The following is a 19,300-nucleotide window of genomic DNA, read 5'->3' on the forward strand; positions in this document are numbered from 1 at the left end:
GGAAATACCATTTTTTTCAGATGTCTGTGATAAACCAGGGACAAGTGGAAGAAGCATTAAAGATTTCTTGTGCTCTAGGGGAAGTTTTGCTCTGCTGCTGTTCTGCTTGGCCCTGCTTGCTTTGTTTTTTAAGCACAGAAACTTAAATGCACTTTGTTCATCTTTAGAGTTTTCCTGATAGTTCAAGATTTCAGCTCCAGATATGGCCCTATATCACATCTGACCCCTCAAGGCCATCTCTGAGCTTGTGACGCAGACCAGAACAAAGTGAACTAAGCTGAGGCGATGCATTACACATATGCACAATTTCTCTTCTAATAAAAAATCATGGTCTGTACCATTATTCTAATTCTGACCCATTTGTGGAAAACATTTGAATTCATGTTCTTTGCGTTAGGGAATTTTTTGTTTTGTTTTGTTTTTCTTTTATTATTCTGGATACCATTTGCAAATAAATATTTAGTCCAAAACATGTAGCCTTTGTTATGTGTTTTCAGGATGCTGTGTTTAATATAGTATACAGACATTTTATGTTTTGTAAAATATGAAAATTATGATTAAACAAACTCTTAAACAATCTAAGCAGCAAATTTAAATCGGTCTTTTAAAAGAAATCTTTGAAATCTGAAAATTTTGTAGCTAGTGTTTTGCTTTTGTCTTTCTCTCTCTTAAACAGGTTGCATAAAAGTAAAACTTTGCTGCTGTGAATAGAGCTCGTTAACATGAAACTCACTGGAATCATCTGCATCCAGGAGAGCTATGGAGCAATTTTCAACATGGAGGAGAAATTGTTACATGTGTCTGGTTACAGAAGGCAGTATTTCACTGACAGAAAGCTTATACTGAGTGGGGTGGCAACACCCTGGCGCCAAACCTCTAACTCTGAAGTGAACGGAAATGCTGGAGCAGCGAATGAAAGAAGCATGCGAGCAGTGGTGACGGGAGGCGGGGGCTACCTGGGATACAAGCTGGGCTGTGCTCTTGCCAACGCAGGAGCTTCTGTTGTTCTGTATGACATCCACAAGCCCATCTGGGAAGTTCCCAGTGGAGTAATGTATATCCAGGTATGACAAATTATATCGTCACCACAAAGTTAGTTCATTTGCCTTTTCCATAATGTCTTACTAGTTTCCACAGACTCCAAATACCTAATTGCAAATGATTGCAAATTTCAATAACTGTTTTAACTGTGTGGCCATCCCACATGATTTTTTGTCAACTGATTTTTTAGTATATCTGAAATAAGGAAAACAATGAAACCTGTAATGCGTAGCAGAGAGTACCTGCTTCACCTCCTGACTCGGAAGTACTCCTCAGGACCCAGTCACTGCCCTCATCTGTGCCTTAGGTTAATCCCCTGTAGGATAAACATAGGGGTATTATGAGTCTTAATGAATGTTTTTAAAGTCCTTTGAGTTCTATGGAAGAAAAGTATGATTATCAGCAAGTACTGAAATGGGCCTAGTTTTCAGTCTCAGGATGTACAGTACGTACAGTTTATATATATGCATTCCCTCTGTGCTGACCCACTATATGACAAATGCTAACCAGCAGCTTTGGTTTCAAGTCCAAGTATCTTTTCTTATGTTACAGGCAGATGTCAGGGATTATGATGCCATATTTGCAGCCTGTGAAGGGGCTGACTGTGTGTTTCATGTAGCTTCATATGGAATGTCAGGAAGCGAGCAAGTGAGTCCAAATAGTTTTGTTTTTTTCTGTGTGATTTCCTACACTGAGGATGAGAGGCTTGATGCTGTAACAATGCATGTTAGATTTTATCTCTTCAGATTATCCTGAGAGCCTGAATCCAAGTCCATGCTGTTTTGGTAAATTGCTCTGTGCAAACTGGTGTGATAGTTGCAAGCAGTCTGCTTACAGGACTGTTTTCCTAGTTGTGAAATGATTTCCTACCCATTAGAGGCTCCAGCAGCACCCTGGGAGGGCCTTTGAGTTGGAAATGGCATTGAAGAGTTCTGAAATAGTGTGAGGACAAAAGGAAAGACATGGGAGGCTCATTGCCTCCAAAACCTTGAACCTTCTGTAAACCTTTCTCATGAACTCCTAGCTGTAAGGTCACTGGGAGGAATAAAACTGAACTAAATTATAAATTATTTTATATAACTAAACTATAACAACAGCTGTATTTCAAGTCTTAATTGCGTTTGCCATTGGGTAAAAAAGTGTAAGGATGTACTTGATGTAGGACTCTGAGCCACAATTTTTATGATTAAAGTTAAAAACACACACCCCCTTTCTTACCTTATTTAATAGAAGGAACTTAGTAATTACTGTAGCTGGATAGAATAGCTCATTCAAAGATGTCTGCAGTTGAGCACTGCATACTTGGAATTGCTCTGGGCAGAGGCAACTGGTCGCTGAAGTGCTACTGAAACATGGATACTTAACATATTGCTGCAGGATGTGTAACAACTGGAAATGTTCAGAAGCGACGCGATTCTCTTTGCTTCAAGCAGGCTAGTCTGTAAAAATACATTAAAAATACAGGCGTAGTTTAATGATTTGACTTCTTGAAACAGCAGTCTAAATGATCTTTTTTATAATCAAAGCACTAAACGCATTACCTTTATTTGGACATTTATAACATCCCCCTATTGAATTTAAAATGTATTATTATTCAAAAATGCACAATTTCTTTATTTTCCTAGTTGCACAGAGAAGAGGTTGAAACTGTAAACATTCATGGAACAAGATTCATCATTGATGGTATGTATCTAGCCTTGCCATTGGGTGTTAGTACAGCATATCAAAATATTGTACCACTTAGAAAAAGCAAGTTGGCTTTTTTAGCACACACTATTTTTACCAAATACTTCACATTGTTGACAAAAGATGAGGAAACATCATTGGGGTTTTTTATGGTCAATTCTGTTACAGGGTGTGACATGAGAGCCAGCCCTGTAGTTCAACTACTTCAGCTTTTCGTAACCATGTTTGACCTGATGTCAGAATCTGTATCCATGTAAGGAGTTAACTATTCCCATGTGTATGTTGTAGCAGTAAACCTGGTTGCTCTCTAATAGCTTGTGCACAGGTAGTGGGCAGCCCTTGTGCCTGGAGCTGAGGCCCATCTCAGCAGGCTGGTTGCAGCTCTCCCAGAGCCATCATGTTAGTTTACAGCATCCAAATTAGGATATGCCAGATTATAAAGCACTTGGTTCTACACTGATGTCTTCCCTTTAAATATGCTTTGCATTTTAAGTCACCGAATCATAAAATTTGCTCTTTTAAGATTTGACAGTTTCTCAGAAAAAGGTCATACCAACTTTTTACCGTATTGTTTCATTTTCCACTAAACTAATTTATTTTATACATTGCTGCAGCCTGCAAACAAAGGAACATCGCTAGATTGATATACACCAGTACAGTAAATGTAGTGTTTGGAGGGCTTCCTATTGAAGACGGTGATGAGGAAACTGTGCCATATTTTCCAATTGAAAAGGTATTTTGGTTGTATTACATTTTCAAGTTTCTTCTTTCTTTACTTTCTTGTTTCTGAAAAAGCCTGGAGTTTTCGTGACCGTGTTTTGCCTGATGCCAGAATCCAGGTACAAGAAAGAAGAAAGAAAATTCTTTACACTCTTTGTGATGCTATTCACAACCTTGACACATCAGTTTTATGTACATTGCAGTATATATTTCTTTGTTTCCTATCAAGGTCTTGATTTTGGAAAATAACTCATACAATGTCCCATTAACATTAATGAAATTCCACCTGGACATAGTTATTGTGTTATATGGCTTGATGCCTCTTTAGCCATTTATTATTTATATGATTTTTCTGTTTCTCCCTTATTGAAGATGACATATATTCAATGTAGAGCTGATATGGAAAAGCAGTCTATTTTTGTATGGTTTTATTGCATTTAATTAAAAAAGAGAAAGTACTTCTGGGTGCTTTGCATACACAGTTGGTTTTTGTGTCCCTCCTCTCTCCATCAAGTATGTCACAAGAGAAGTGACATGGATAGAGAAAATATTGAATAATATTTTGAATAATATATCAAATAATATTTTCTATGGGACAGTGCCACAAGAAAGTGAAAAGAATAATTCAGACCAATTGTAATGTCTTCAAAACTTGGCTTTTGACTTTTCCACTACCTGAAAAAGAAATCCAGATTACAAAGTAGTGATCAATTACATTCTTGGCAGCATTCAAAGCATACATGTATTTATGGCTTCTCAAATGTGCTGAAATTAATTAACTGGATTTGCATAAACAAAAATGCTTGCTTACCTAAGCAATATGCATGTGTTTTACCCTAAACTAAAACCCCACAGCTTCTGTATTTTGAGGTATTTGTTGCCATCTGCTAAGTAAAAACTAGTGGAGAAGAGAAACCCCTCTGCCCTGTGATTTCACAAATAGATGAAAACATATTTGCTTTTTCTCTGTAGCATGTTGATCATTATTCCAGAACCAAATCAATTGCAGAACAAATGGTACTAGCAGCTAATGGAACTCCACTAGCAGGTACTTTTGTCTTAGCATGAATTCATAGTGGAATTTACTCCTCCTCTTCTTGTTCCTCACTAACATCCTGTATCCTGTATAAATCCTTAGTGGACAAGATTGTCCAGCAATTATGAAATCAAGTTATCTACCCCCTCTCACAAACTATAAGATTTTCACTTAAAAATAATTTTTTTTAAAAAAAAAGTTCCCACAGTGTCTGTAAAAGGTTTTAGCATGGTAGCAATGAGTTCAGTATGTTAACTGAAAAGATGAAGACAGCTATAAATTAAACAAAAACAAGTGTTTAATGTCACCGTATTATGCAACATAAGTAAAACATGAATGCTGATTAAATTGTTACCCCTCTCCCCAGGTTAAAAGCTGAAGAAGCCACCTGATACTACAGCCTGGAATTAATTAGTGCTTCCCAAAGTTTTCCATGTTGAGGAAGCCAGTTATACACTTGAATACTTAAGCTCACCTGTGAAATACTATAACTGCCAGTGCAAAACAAATTAATGTAAAGTGCAACTTGATTCTATGTGACCAAGTGATACTGAGCTAAAGTTAGCTGTAGACAACTTACAGAAAAGAATCTCTTCACTTGATACTTGCAGAGGGCTATAAAGAGATCTAAAGTCATTGATGGGCGTTCCATTCCAATAGAATTAGTTTAAAAAATAGGGGTTTTTTTGTTATTTCCCTCTTTTCTCATCAGCTCTTCGCATCAAAGGCCCTCTTCATTTTAGGAGCATTTAGTTCTGCATTTCTCAATGAAACTGGAATGTCATTGTTCCAAACATCCCACTTTGATCCTGTGCCATAGCAGGACTGAGTATTTTGCATGTTTTCAAGTATTAAGAACAGTTATTAGCAGATTATGAACCAGCCAACTGATATACTTAGGAAGTGATTGGATTCTTATGATGGTCCTTGCTTTCTCCCACTGAAGTTATCGAGAGCTTCTACAGCAGTTCTAGTGGGAGCTGGCTGTGCCTGCTGTTCAGAACCTTTCAGCTCTATCTTGTACTGCTAGCGAGTCACTGTTTCCCATTAATAATTTTGTATGAGATTAGTTGGTTTCATTCCACTTTCTTACCAGTAAGTCGCTCACTTCAGCAAACTCATCCCTACAGCTGGCACATTTATTCAGTGCTTTGGCACAGCGACAAAGGGCTGGTTAGAAAGAGGTTTTGAAATATCTGATGATTTCCAGGAATCTGACTATGCTGGCAGGACTGCTCTGAATCTTACCTAGCTATTTCGCATGTTCTGATTCTGCCAATATCCAGCTGCTAATTCAACACCTTTTGCTGTGTATCATTTTTTAAGATGGTGAAGTTAGTTTATTTCAGAGTAAGATCTGCTACCACAGTCTTTGGTTCATACAAACAAAGCTATAAAGTAGTCATGTGAGAGTCACTTAAGAATGGTCTTATCAATTCTTCTAGGAGGTGGAATACTCTATACATGTGTTCTTCGCCCACCAGGAATCTATGGACCAGAAGAGCAAAGACACTTGCCAAGGCTAGCAGTATGTATTTTAATTTTTTAATCAGCAGAATTTTCTATGATATACAACAGCATCACTTATTTGTGTTGTAAATTGACAGACCTTCTTATTGGACAGCAATTCAACAATTGAATTGTCTATTGAGGATCTTGTAACTTTTGTTAACAGGCACTATATTATATCTGTAAAGAATGTATAGTACATTAAAAAAAGCCTTTTTTTGAAATACAAACACATGTAAGTCCAGCTTTATAATTTAATGCTTACTATAATTATAAGATTCAGGCCAGTCTATGATATTTCAAATGTCTGTTTGCATGCAACTTACACCAAATGGTTTAAAATATTAATGAAAAGAGAGACAGCAAAATATCTTATTTCCAGTCTCAACTATTAACGGCTTTCACTATCCAATGAAACAAATTAAGGAGTCGGAAGCACCTTCTGGTACAATAGGTTACTGAAGGGCAAACAGCTGAGGTTCTCACATTTTACTCTTTTTCCCTTGCTGTCTTTTAAATTGTAGGACTAGTACAGTGTTTAGAATATGATCCCTGTAGAATTACATGAGTTAGTTATTTTAAAAGCATCAGAACAATATAAAGTTACGCACAGCTTTGAGGGAAGAATAGATTCAAGCTTACCACATAAGAAATATTTTTGTTTTGTGGCTGAGGTAGGGAATTATATTGAAGTCAGCCAAAATATACTTTATCATCTTCTAAATAAAGTAATTTTTAAGAAAGGCAAATGTCTTTTTGGTTAAACCTCATATGTTTTCTTTAGCCCCTGAAAAAATAGTCTTTTTAAATTTCTATTTAAGATGTTAAGCATATTTATAATGAGTCCATTTTAAGGCATTATGCAACTGTCATATTTTGTCATTTCTAAAATGTACCTGTTAAATGAAAAATGTGACACCTAGCATTACTTTCCATTTTTTCCCAGCCAAAGCTATTTGTTAAATTTGATCCAATTTTGTTAACACTTTTGATCCATTCAGAACTGTATCTTACCTTTCCATACAATATTTTACTTATCCTTAGAATAGACTTATATTTTTTGTAAATTCAGGACATATTGTGTTCAATACATTCTTCGATCCTTCCTCATGAGCAATATTTTTAGAGGTCTCTGCGCTTCTCTTGATTCTTTTTCATTGACTCATGTATTTTTTTAAAGTAGCGACAAACCTACATTTAGCTGGACGAGAAAGTGCACTGCACCTCATTTTAAACCCCATTTTGCTTTGGTTTCCTGTTTGTTTATGTCTGCAGAAGAATATTGAGAGAGGGCTACTTAGCTTCAAGTTTGGGGATCCTTCTGCTAAAATGAACTGGGTACATGCAGAGAATCTTGTACAAGCTCAAATTCTTGCTGCAGAAGCTCTCACCCCTGAAAAGAACTATATAGCCGTAAGTAAACAATAAAAGCACCACAGTTTTCATTTGACAGTGGATCCTGTCACTGTATCCTGTACTACAGTAACTACTGTAGTAGCAGTAATTAATGTTTGTGTTATGGTCCTTCAGCTTATGTTGCTGTCTGTGCTTTTAGTTGACAAATGTGCTATGATCAGTGTGGGACGTGGCAGCACTGGCTGCGCATTGTGTTAAGAGTTGGAATATTCAGTTCTGTAAGAATATCTCCATCTTTGTATTTTTGTAATACCATATTTGCCATTTCTGGAAGACGAGCAAAGAATGGTTGGTATGTTGGAAACGAAATTGGAAGTTCAAGCAGATTTATCCCATGTTCCCCTGTATATAGATTCAGACTTGATGTTTTGAACTCTGATAATCAGTTCTTCCCATACCATATGCAAATAAAAGCATATTTCATTTGGGTTCATTGATTTAAAAAATAGTTGCAACTGTCTTCCTCCTTGTAAATACAGTTTTTTATTTTACCTAGAAGCACTAGCTTCAAGTATATTAGGAAGATTTTCAAAGTAGAAACCCTAAAGCAAAAGGGAAAGAGGTAATTTACACCTTGGTTACACAGATGGAGTCTTATGGATTTCAACGAGTCTTAACTAGACCGAGAGCAGAACACATCCCACCATTGGTGAAAATGTGTTAACAGCACAAGTTGGCTGTGGCACTGCTTTCAGTGCGTTGGGTAATCTCTATAGAGTCAGTATAGCCATTCTGTATAGGCACATCTGCAATACGCAATTCATACCAGGGCAAGTTAATCACATAAACCACTTGTCCACCAATTTCACTGCACACGTTAGTGCAACTGATTGAAACACATGTAGGTAGTTTGTTGACTTGTATGTACATCCATGCATATTTCATATTGCTGTATTATTTTTAAGGTATTCACAAGGAGTGAGATAAAAAAAGAAGTCAATATATATGCAGTATTACTTTTACTAACTTGTCTCTTCTCTATCTCTTTAACAGAGTGGCCAGGTGTATTTCATTAATGATGGTGAAAAATTCAACCTTTTTGAATGGTTAACTCCACTTGTACGTACAATATACGCTTCATCTCCAAATACAGTAATTTCTTTGACTGTATACAACTCCTGCTTTTGTGTGCATGTTACATGTGTGTGTGTTTGCTTTGGGTGTAAGAGTTCTGCTCTGAATGTGGGTTTAATTCCTGCTTGAAGTTCAATAGTGTGGTTACCGCTGTAACAAAGCCTACCTAAAATACGACATTAAAGCAACTGTCTTCACTGAGACCAAAGGACCATCTACACTTGTATCCTCTTTTGAGTTGCCATTCTCTTCATTTCTTGGGTGTGCATCTGTTACCAGTGGCTATTTTGGGTGGACAAAAAGTATAAATCCTATTTATTAACCTGTAATATACATTCTTTTCAAAAGATCATTTCATTGTTAATGATGGGCTCAAAACCATCAATATGTCACAATGTTAAAGTAGGTATCAGCACACCATGACATTTCGATTGATTATTATAAACTTTTTTTTTCCTTTTTTGAAGACTGCCACTTGAAAATTTCATAGTGTCTGCATGTGATATTTAACTGGGAATCCCCTGAAAAATGAAAGCTCAAATAGTAACAGCAATGATGAATTTTTCTGTTTTATCAGTAAATACTTCCACAAATATCTTCTGTATTGAAGCTTTAAAACTTGTTTGAGTTTTCTGTTTTTTTTCACTCTTTTTTAAATCTCTTTCAGTTTGAAAGATTAGGTTGCAGTAAACCATGGATACGTATTCCTACTTCCTTAGTTTATGCATCAGGTAAAAATATTTTATCAACATTTCTCTTCCGTGTCCACACTACCCTCATTCCTAATTGTAATATAATGTGCTTTATTTGACCACAATATTCATTTTCCTGTATAAAAATAATAAGCTGTGGGCTCATCTAGTGTGCAGCTGTTAGAGGTGAAGTTCAGCTCTATGCAGTGTGTTGAAACCAGAATGGTCTGTTATTTAAGTCCCACAAAAACAGATTTTGTGTAGGACTTAACAGGTGTATAACTTTGTGAAGTTAGTGGTATAAATATAAAAAGTTAAATGTAAAAATCCATGACTTCATGAAATACACTGAAGAGTATCTGCTTTGCTGCATGGGTAAATTTCTTGTTCTCCTCTATCTGATGCTCTCTCCAGAATCAACCTCCATGTGCAGCTAAGACGGAATCCAACTTTGAGTATTTTGTTTCTGTCACGTTTTTTGTGAAGTCTCATGATCATTTCACTAGACCTGTCACCAACCCTCCCAACCCTTTTCACGCAAGCACCCTAATTCAGGATGACTGAAGTACGAAGACTAAATCCAAGCCCTTGTGAGCACGTAGTCCTGCTGACGTTAGTAATGGTGCCCTGAGCTCTTCGGCACGTGATTATCCTTCACTATCAAAGACAGGGCAAGATATGCCAAAATCATAATGGTATAGCAATTTACTATTCTTAACTCAAGTAGAAATTTTTTGTTATGCAGCCATGATAATGGAATACCTTCATTTGATGCTGAAGCCATTTGTTGAACTGTCCCCACTGCTGACCAGAAATGAGGTATGGTCTTTGTTTGTGACCTCCCCTGAATTCTCACAGGATGCATACATACATGTTAATACAGAGGTACTATTTAAGATTAAGTCAGCAGAAAGTAAAATTCACCCAGTACTACTTCAGCCTCCAGTTTCCAGGGCAAATGTATGCGTCATGTACATTTTAGGCAATATATTATGCTCATTACCATAATCTTTGCAAAGGTAAGAGCTTATGCTTGCAATCTGGGAGAGGCTGCTTCAGCTCCTTCCTTCCAAGGCCCAGTATCCTGTCTGGCTTTGGCTGCTCAGCTGGGCCCTAATTTCTGAAGATATTTAGATACCTAAGCGATGGCTTTTATCTCTCTGCCTCCTCAGGTACATAAATGAGCGTAGAACATCTGTTGTGGATGTTTTCAAGGCCAGAAGACTCTGTTTTGCAGCTTTTACTGCCTCTTTGGACTTTCAACATTCTCCTTTTGAGTGAACAATTTTAAAGATAATGTGACATATGTCAATAGGAATGTTGATATGTTTGTTGTTTTTTTTTATTTCACATTTCCTTTAACTGTGTCTTTGCTACCATTTACAGACTTTGTTCCAATTTCCTATGTATTCATATCTTTGTATGTTTACCCTTTTGCCTTATAGGTACAGAACATTTCTATAACTCATACATTTCGAATAGACAAGGCACGGAGTCAGCTGGGCTACAACCCAGAGAAGTTTGCATTTGCTGATTCTGTGGACCATTTCATTAAATCAAGACCAGAAGCCCAGAATCATCACATCTTCCTCAAAGTTTTGCTTTCTTTAATTGTTAGTTTAAGTTTGATCTTTCTTTCTTCAAGATTTGATGGCCTTTCAGTTTTGCATTTTTTTAAAGAAACACAACACTGACTTGCACAAACTGCGTGTACTCAAGTCACAGCACTGCTACCTGGATCATTCTAATCTCAAGTTACTGGCCCCAATGCAATAAACAGGCAGTTATGTTTAGATTTAAAAACAAAATTGTAACATATCAATAGCTGTACTTGAGAAATTAAAATACAGTAAACAATTATGGCCAAATCACTGAAACACACTGGAGTCAAGATTGTTGCATCTGTTTCACACCAAAAAAACGACTTTCCGAATTGATTGCTGAAGTAAATGAGAACCTGCAGAAAGAACAAGAGCTATAGCCAGACTGCAGTGCTTCAGTGGTGAAGAAAAATGGCTAAAATAAGGAGGAGGATTGACCACATCTGCTGCCATGGCTCACTGCCTTGGGGAACTGAGGAACAACGCAAGAGACGGACAGAACAGACTACTGTAAAGAACATATACCAGCCGTACAGAGAGAGTTCACACTGTGTGAATTTCTTTTGTGAATTCGCTGTATCACTGCATCCGAGGGAAAATAAAAGTGTACTTGAAACTTTGCTGCAGTCGGTCCTGTGCCTCTGTGCATGCTGTTTCAGAACCGCTCCCTGCCCTTCCCCTGGGCTGCAGAGCCATCTGTGACAGCACCTTGCTGCAGTTTGGAAGCCCAGGGGGTACATGCAGGTAGGGTTTTTCACAAGTCAAAACTGCCTATTTTAGTTAAATTGGAAGTTATTAACTAACTTACATAAGTTATGTGCATTTACATCACAGTAGAGGCATCTGCCACTACGGGTTGCAGTAATCTTTGTATTGGTTCCTTTACCTCCTGTAGTTATTGAGGATAACAATAAAGTTTAGTTGCTTATCAGCTGAACTTTAGATACACCTTTAGGTACAACCACGTTTTTGCACCTGATTTCTAAAATATAGCAGTTGTAGTAAGCAAATCCCTGCAGTAGCTAAAATAAACAATGTGCCTCTCGAATTACTGTTCAGCTAAAATGGGCCTAATCAACAGGAGGGCTGAAGGCTCCACTCCCTCCACTCTGCCACTCATGCAGATGAGTATCCCAGAATCTCCCTCCTCTCTGCACCTTTTCCAGCCTGTAACAATCAGGAGCACGATGGGAGCAGAAAGAGTGAGCCTGGGAGACAGTGCCAGGGATGTGAAACAAGGTCGGGGGGGCTCATAGCTGGATTTAAGAATTCTGGAGGAGAGAGCACTTAAACCTCCCCTCAGCTGCCACAGTCCCGAGGCAGGGGCTGCGGGCTGAGGGTGCAGTAACTCGCACACAACATGGGAAGGCAGAACTGCCCAAGTTAATATTTCTTATTGTTTTTTTGAGACAGAGTAGAAAGCACTTTCCCGCGCCCACACCACAATGTTCTATAATTCTATTTTAACGAACGTGACCGGCAACCCCAAACCCCACACGCGCCCCGAGCGCCCCTGGCCGTGCCCGGTTCGGCTGGTGAAGGCCGGGCCGCCTCCCCCGGCGGGCTCGCTGGTCGGGCGGCGAAAAGGAGCTGCCGCCGCGGCGGGGACAAAAGAGCTTGGCAGCGGTGGGATTCGAACCCACGCCATCGAAATGACTGGAGCCTAAATCCAGCGCCTTAGACCACTCGGCCACGCTACCGCCTGCTTCCTCAGCGCCCCGCCAGCCCTCTTTCAGGGGGCGGCGCCGCCGCTCTCCCCACCCACCCTACATATTGCCCACCCGTGTCTGCGCTACCACAACGCCCCCGCGCCGCGGCCGGCCGGTGCCCTCCCTCCGCGGGAAACGCGACTACTGCACCGGGCACGGCCCCGTCGCTCCCTGGCGAGAGGCTCCCCGGCCGGGGCTGCCGGGCGAGCCGTCGCGGCCCGCCGCCCGCCACAGGCCCCGCGGTTTCCCCGCGGCCGAGGAAGGCGGCGCGCGCCCGACAGGTGGCGCCGCTGCCGCGCGCCCGGCGCGGGCTGCACACGTGGCTCGGGCACCGCCCGCGCTGACCCCTGACCCACGGCCGCCGCCCGGCCCTCTCTCTCTCTTCTCTCCCGCTCGGGCCCGGCCAGCCCCCGGGCCTCGGCCCCCTCCTCCGCCGGGCTCGGGCGTCGGGCCGCGCCTCGGGGCACTTTGTCCTCGGCAGGCACGGGCGGGCACCTCGGCAAGGCACTGCCCGGTTGCCTGTTCCCCGCCAGCTTGGCCTCAGGAGGGCTTTGCCCGGCGGCGCGAATCCGCCACCCCAGGGGTGTCCTTGCTGGGGTCGCGCCGGGACGAGGGCAGCCCCTCGCTGGTGCCTTTGCAGCCGCAGGAGCAGGTCTGCACACACCTCCCTGACAGGAAAGGGGTCCGGTCCGCCCCCGCCCCATAAGCGGGGACCCCCCTGCCTTCTCTCCCACCTCCTCTCGGGGAAGCAGCAGCCTCCCGGCCCGCTGCAGTGCGAGTGCTGCCCGCAGAGCTGCCGGCACGCTGCGGGGCCAGTGACCTCCCAGGCAGCTGCTGACTCGGCATCACAGTGTGTTTTCAGCTGAACCATTCCCACCCAAAACAGGAGGCCCCTGGCTGCCTTTGTCTCCGTGCTGCTCAACATAGAGCTGCGGAGGCTGGTGCCAAGTGCAGCTGATGGCCAGGGCTGTCCATGCACAGCTCGTTGTCCTGCCATGGTGGTGCCTCGCTTACCTGCTGCTGAGCTCGATCATGGTGTGAGCAGGTGCTTTTCCTGTCCACCTCAATGAGGGAGCTGGGTTTGGCAACCAGAGCCAGATTCAAGTTGTCACTGGTGAGTAGAAAGATGAATTCTCTTATTCTGGGGGGCCTGCAAGAGGAATTTGTGTCATTATTTTGTGAACAGAGCTAAAAACATCAAGACTAAGTGCTGTGCAATTAAAACAACACAGAGCAATGATGTCTACCACTGCTCTTCTTCCCATAGGAAGTTGTGTGCTGGTGCTCCAGGAAGTGTTATGTGTGTGTAATATATGCACCTGCCATATGGTTGAAGTGAGGTTTATGACCAACTGCATTTACCTTGTAAGAAGGTACTGTCATAGGAGTATGTAGGCACAAATTGTTCAGAGAATTGATTTACAGGCAATTTTTCATCTGGATTTTCAAATGAATGCAGAACAGAATTGCTCCAAAAGTTAGTATCATCTGGGGTGTGCTTTCCTTTTTCCTTTTAAAAATTGCAGTTCCTAGAACAACAATTTCTAAACAGACCCTCATGTAACATGAGCATACTGGAACTTCACAAGCTTCAGTGCTCTTGGAAAAATATATAGGCATTGCTGAGCATACCAAGTGAAAGAATAATATACTAGACTTGAGAGTCACTAATTTCCTAGGTTGCCATTTTAAATTTAATCTTTAATATTTTCAAACAAAAAAAAAATATGAATCAAACTCCTCAAGTGTTAAGGATACAATAGGTAACATCTAAATAGAAAACTAAAACTAGAGGACGCAGCATGTCTGGGCTAATCTTATTTCGATATACATCTTTAGTATTTCATCAAACACTTTTTCATCATAACTGATTGTTCTTTTAAGAAAATATTACAGAGAAGAGAAGCCCCAGACTCAAACCTGAAAATGAGTACCCCTTTGCATCAGGGCACCAGAGCTGGCTTATTTAAAAGCATGAGAAATGTGTAGCTTGAGATGGTGTAACAGCATAATACAGCCGTGTGCCACTGGGTCCCTTTTAGTCCAAACGATACTGTGTATTTACAGGAGTTTAAAGCCAGCTACTCTTGTGACTTGTTCAGTTGTGCTCATGTATCACACCAGTAACAGTATTCCACCGTTATCAGTAGCCTACCATAGCAGATGGTGATTTTTTTAACCATTATCAACACATTTTCATGCAGTGGGAACTGGGCATCTGGCTTTCACCAGGCCTTCAGAATTAATTTGATGAGCCTGCCTTCTTCCCAGGCCCTGCTGTGAAGCATCCCGATGGCAGCGCTGCCGGGTGCCACTCAGCTGGGCTGCCCGCAGAATGAGAAACAAGGAAATGCACATTCTGGTGCAGATGGGGCAAAAGCACTCAGTTTTAGATAGTTGTTAGTATTTACAACAGTGATTCGCAGCTGGGAGATGAATAGGACCTCAGAGGTTTCCTGCACCATCCACAAGCCTTGTAAGTGTGTTTAATTTGAGCTTAAACTCTGCAGGAATTTGAGGCTACCCAGAGAATGTGCCTGTAGGAAGCAGTATTAAGCAGGGACTCTGTCAAGTCTCCACTTTACATTTTCAAACGAGGGCTGCACCCTCAGCATAGTGGTGGAAATTGCTGCTAAAATTACAGGTATCCTCAAATTGCAGGTGGAGTTCCTGCATGCACGTGCTGCTCCCTCTATTCCCCAAGCTAAGCTGCAGCTTATTTTATCTAAGTAATGGATGTGGTGAGCGGGTGTTTCTGGCAGAGAGTCAGAGCATCTGCTTTGTGTTTTTAATTAAATATTTTTAATCTTCCTCCTGAAGATTATCTCAGCACTAGCATTGCAGCAGTGTTTCTGTGTTGCCTCCCTCTTTGGAGAGCGCAAGGATTCTGCATTCTTGTCTGTGATGCTGCAAGAGACCGTCTGTTGTGAAGGACATACATCTTCCAGTCTGTTTTGTAACACCTACTCACAGTAAATAGCACTAATGAGTATTAGTTACATGAATATGAGGTTCAACGACAGTAAAAGGGGCAGACTCTTTGCAGGCTGCCAAGTAATACAATTAAGGCAGAACCTATTTACATTAATTTCCATGCGACCCATGAAAGGATAAGGAGTTTTGTTTAAATTTTCCACAAATTCTACCTTGAGAAAAAGCTTAAACATGGGTGTTTTCAACCCAGAAAGCCAATGTTTTAGGAAGAACGCCAATTTGGGTGCTGTGAGGAAATCCAAAGCATTTGGAACTTGAAATCTGGTGCATAATTCTGCCATTTCTCATGGGGAAATGGAGCACTGTGCAATTTAATTTAGCTGAAAAGGCCAGCCTGAAGTGCACGGAGCCCACATAGGCCCCACAGTTGCTGCCCATGTCTGCTCCCTCTGCCTTCCCCCAGGGCTGGGGTCCTCAGGGAGCTGCCGTGCGGTGGGCCCTTCCCGTGGGAGCACCTGCCCTGGGAAACCCACCTTTTGGCTCCAAACCCAAAGGAAGCAGAAATGAAAGGGAACTCGGATGCCGCTTCTGCGATCAGCAGCTCTCAAGGAGACCTGGCTTCGTGTGGGATTCCTCCATCTCTTAACACCTAACGGTGCTAATCGGGGGGTTTTCTCCTCAAATTTTCATCGTTTTTTTCCACAGGAATAAAGTGGGAGGCTCCCCGCGTAGCTTTGGTGTGAGGCTACGAGCGGGTCGCGCTGAGCCCGCTGAGGCGAGCGGCACGCGCCGCCTGTCAGCGCGGTGGCGGGAAGGCGGCGCCCGGCAGCAGCGCGGGAGGTGAGGGGCGGCTCCGCTGCCCGCCCACCCTCAGCGGGGCGGCTCCGCTGCCCGCCTCCCCTCAGTAGGGCGGCTGCGCGCCCGCCTGGCGTGGGCAGGGCGGCGGCGGCGCGGTGGCAGCGGGGTCGGTCTGCAGCGGCCGGGGCGGCGGGTCTGGGCTGCGCTAACCCAGTAGGTGCCTTCGCGGCGCGGGGGCCGACACCGGAGGGGGGGCGGTCCGGCGATGTCTGTCGCCAGGCTGCTCGCGGGGTGGAGGGCGGAATGGGCGTTTTTAATTACAGAAAATGGTGAACAGCTGGGCGGTTAGAGCCTGAAAAAGGCCGGCGGCCAAGCCGGGAGCTTCTGCCGTGACCTAAAAATAGCCTGATATTTTTGTGTTGGGCAGAACTCCTGCACTTACACCTGGAGATAATAGTCTCAGCCATATGTTTACAGGCCAGTGCAGTTAATTTTAGCGCACGCCCTGTGTAAAAGTCCCGAAATCCTGTTTGTAACTGTAGAACAGCCCGTGAGGAGCAGGGCGCTGGTGCGCGGGCGGGTGGAGGGCTCGCTGGGTACAGGGGACAGCCCGTAGCGGCCTTCAGGGCTGTTCGTATTTGGATAATTTTTCAAATACCTCGATATGCATAAAGGATGGGGTTGGTGAACAAAGTGGAGTACTGAGTAAATGCTTACAAAAAGTCAGTGATAGTTAATTGTTCAGTGTATTTAAAGTCAGTTGAAAGAGCTATTAATGGCAATGGAAGGACATTTTAAAGTTATCTTGGAAGTTCCTTTTCTGTCCTCTTATACCTTCGTGTTGTGGCTACCACTAAGGTAGTATTTGTTTGCGTGTTTGGCAGAAGGGTGAACTTGACTCAGAAGGGTCAGTTCTGTGTTTTACTGCTTGCAACTCTAAAAACCTTTTGTGTGTTTGAAGCTGCAGCGTGTTTCCTTGCACAGGATTTTGAGTCTCAAATGCTTCGTACTCCGAGTTGGTGCAGACTAACTCTCCCGTTCGCTTAATGAATTTTGTATCATTGCTCTCTAACACCCTCTGGCTAATGCAGTGCATTATCCCAGCTGTGCTTGCAGACAAACGGGATATGATTTGTGCCACGGTGTTTGCAGTAGTGACACACTGGAAGGGACCTGAACTAAAGGCTTCTCATTGGAAGATCTGTACTTGGTAACACCAGGTTTGTCAAAGGTAGCCAGTGAGTTGAAGCATTTCTGGGGTTTTTAATCTTGTTTTTTATTGGAGCTGTTACCTTTATTCACTAAACCTGTTTTCTTGCCAGTGCACGGTGCAGGTGAGAAGAGACTTCACAAGGGTCGGTTGGGTGTTTGGAAAGCGCAGTAGTAGTTCTGTAACGTGCTACAGGACGTTAACGTAGCAGTGCGGTGGGTTGTTCTGGACCATGTTATGTAGCTTTGTGTCTGCAATTGATAAAGGTGATAACAATACATTGTAAGGTGCACAGCCTGTATAATTGCTTAGGTTAAATTTCAAATCGGTATTTTAAAAGCATGTTAATCTGAAAAAAACGATTTATTTCTTAGAAAAAACTGCTTGTTAGTGTTACAGGTATCCTGCTAGATGGCTTTAGCTGATGTGGTATTAAACCAAAAGGGATTTCGTATTACACCAGGGAGAGGGGGGTCATTCTTGCTTTAATGCTTCTCTACAAGAGAAGGTGGAACTTCCTCTGTTCTAGGGTAGTTCCTGTTCCCCTGTCCTGTGCTAAAGTCATGCAGAGGGCTTTGTCTGAGCTGAAACAGCCACTAAGAAGTAGCTGGAGATGCTCCAGTTGTCCCTTCTTTTGCTGACTAGAGTAGAGCATTCCTATCTCAGATCTTTGGGATGAATTAAGGGAGATTTCAATGCTGAGGCAGCTGTGGGGTCTTGCTCAAGGTTCCTGTCAAACCAGGAGTGTTTCATAACAACACACACCCTGAAAGAAACAAGTCATGTTTTACAAGCGCTGTGATGTGAATTTTCCCCTCTGTTATCAATGTTTGCGTATGCACTGAGCTTGGCAACACTGTGGATTGTCCTTGCAACTCACCTGCCCCTCCTGGTGGTGTGGCTCTTGGGTATGAAGGCAAGAACGAGAAAAATACTTAAGACAGGCATTGGAAAAGCCCAAAAAAGAATAGAGACTTGAGCAGATTTAATAACTGACTGTATTTTAGGTTATCTTCATTTTGAATCGCATAGTACAAGGCAGATTTAAAAAATGGAATAAATTTTCAAAGTAGATTGGAGTGGGTAGTTTAAATTACAGGTTGTGTGTGATAATGTAGGCTTGCAGGCTAGGTTCCGTGCAGTCTGGCTCTCTTTGCTGCTTAGCCCTAGGAAAGCTTCTGTAATGGATATTAAAGACTAAATGATGGAAACATATCAGTAATAGAAGCAGGGGTTCCTGGATAGTACGGCTTTATGCCATCATGCAAAAGCACAGAATATAAGCCTTGGGATGAAGCTCAGCTTTTTTATAGGGCTTTTGGTCAAATAATCTGTGAGGTTTAGAGCAGTGTTTGTGGAGTGTAAAGTTTGGTTATTGAAATCTGTTTTAAAAAGCATGTGGTGTTTACTTCGGAAGTGTATTTACTAAAAACCATCCTCACATAACAAGTCTTTTACAAGAAGTATGGTTCCAAGAAAAACTGAGTGTTTTATAAACACCATTAGCTTTAAGTACAAACTGATTTGTGTGATGATGTTCCATTTACACAGCAAGTCACAGAAATCATGAATGTTTGCAATCACTGCTGCATAAACCTGCATTCCTGTTGCTGCTTCTTCTCGGACCATCTCAGACCTGATGGATTTGCTGATGTGTATTTGACTACTGTAGTAGAAATGAGTGCAGGCAGCAGTTGTGGGTAAGGAGGCTAGTCCAGTGATACAGTATATGCTGGAGTTAGTCCTGTACTTGAAGCATCGTTTTACAGCTGCTGTTTGTGTGTGCTGACAAGCAGTAGACGTTAATGTTCTCAAATACTCGCTAGACTCTAGTAAGAGTAAAAACGGTAGTGGCAACTCAGGATACCTTCCTC

At 42.1% G+C, this 19,300-nt stretch overlaps 2 protein-coding genes and 1 non-coding gene across 7 annotated transcripts in view; 2 read left to right on the top strand and 1 right to left on the bottom strand.

The window, feature by feature from the left end:
• Positions 1-722: 722 nt before the first annotated feature.
• On the top strand, positions 723-10,868 carry SDR42E2 (short chain dehydrogenase/reductase family 42E, member 2). The gene is made up of 11 exons (XM_068422622.1): positions 723-1,064; positions 1,594-1,689; positions 2,667-2,724; positions 3,342-3,460; positions 4,420-4,495; positions 5,929-6,011; positions 7,268-7,405; positions 8,402-8,467; positions 9,150-9,213; positions 9,920-9,993; positions 10,620-10,868. The coding sequence occupies exons 1-11, from the start codon at positions 723-725 to the stop codon at positions 10,866-10,868; spliced, it is 1,365 nt and encodes a 454-aa protein (XP_068278723.1).
• Positions 10,869-12,393: 1,525 nt separating this feature from the next.
• On the bottom strand, positions 12,394-12,475 carry TRNAL-UAG (transfer RNA leucine (anticodon UAG)). The gene has a single exon. It is a non-coding gene; the product is annotated as a tRNA-Leu (tRNA).
• Positions 12,476-13,579: 1,104 nt separating this feature from the next.
• EEF2K (eukaryotic elongation factor 2 kinase) overlaps positions 13,580-19,300 on the top strand; it is a 34,342-nt gene continuing 28,621 nt past the window's right edge. For 2 of the 5 annotated variants that reach the window (XM_068422616.1, XM_068422620.1), the window contains exon 1: positions 16,345-16,429. The gene's annotated coding sequence lies outside the window, so the exon portion shown is untranslated. Of the gene's footprint in view, positions 13,599-16,344; positions 16,430-16,776; positions 17,075-19,300 lie in introns of those variants that run through there. The other 3 variants (XM_068422618.1, XM_068422617.1, XM_068422619.1) reach the window with 2 other exon arrangements.

This window comes from Nyctibius grandis, chromosome Z (assembly GCF_013368605.1).
Source record: "Nyctibius grandis isolate bNycGra1 chromosome Z, bNycGra1.pri, whole genome shotgun sequence".
Lineage (NCBI taxonomy): Eukaryota > Metazoa > Chordata > Aves > Nyctibiiformes > Nyctibiidae > Nyctibius > Nyctibius grandis.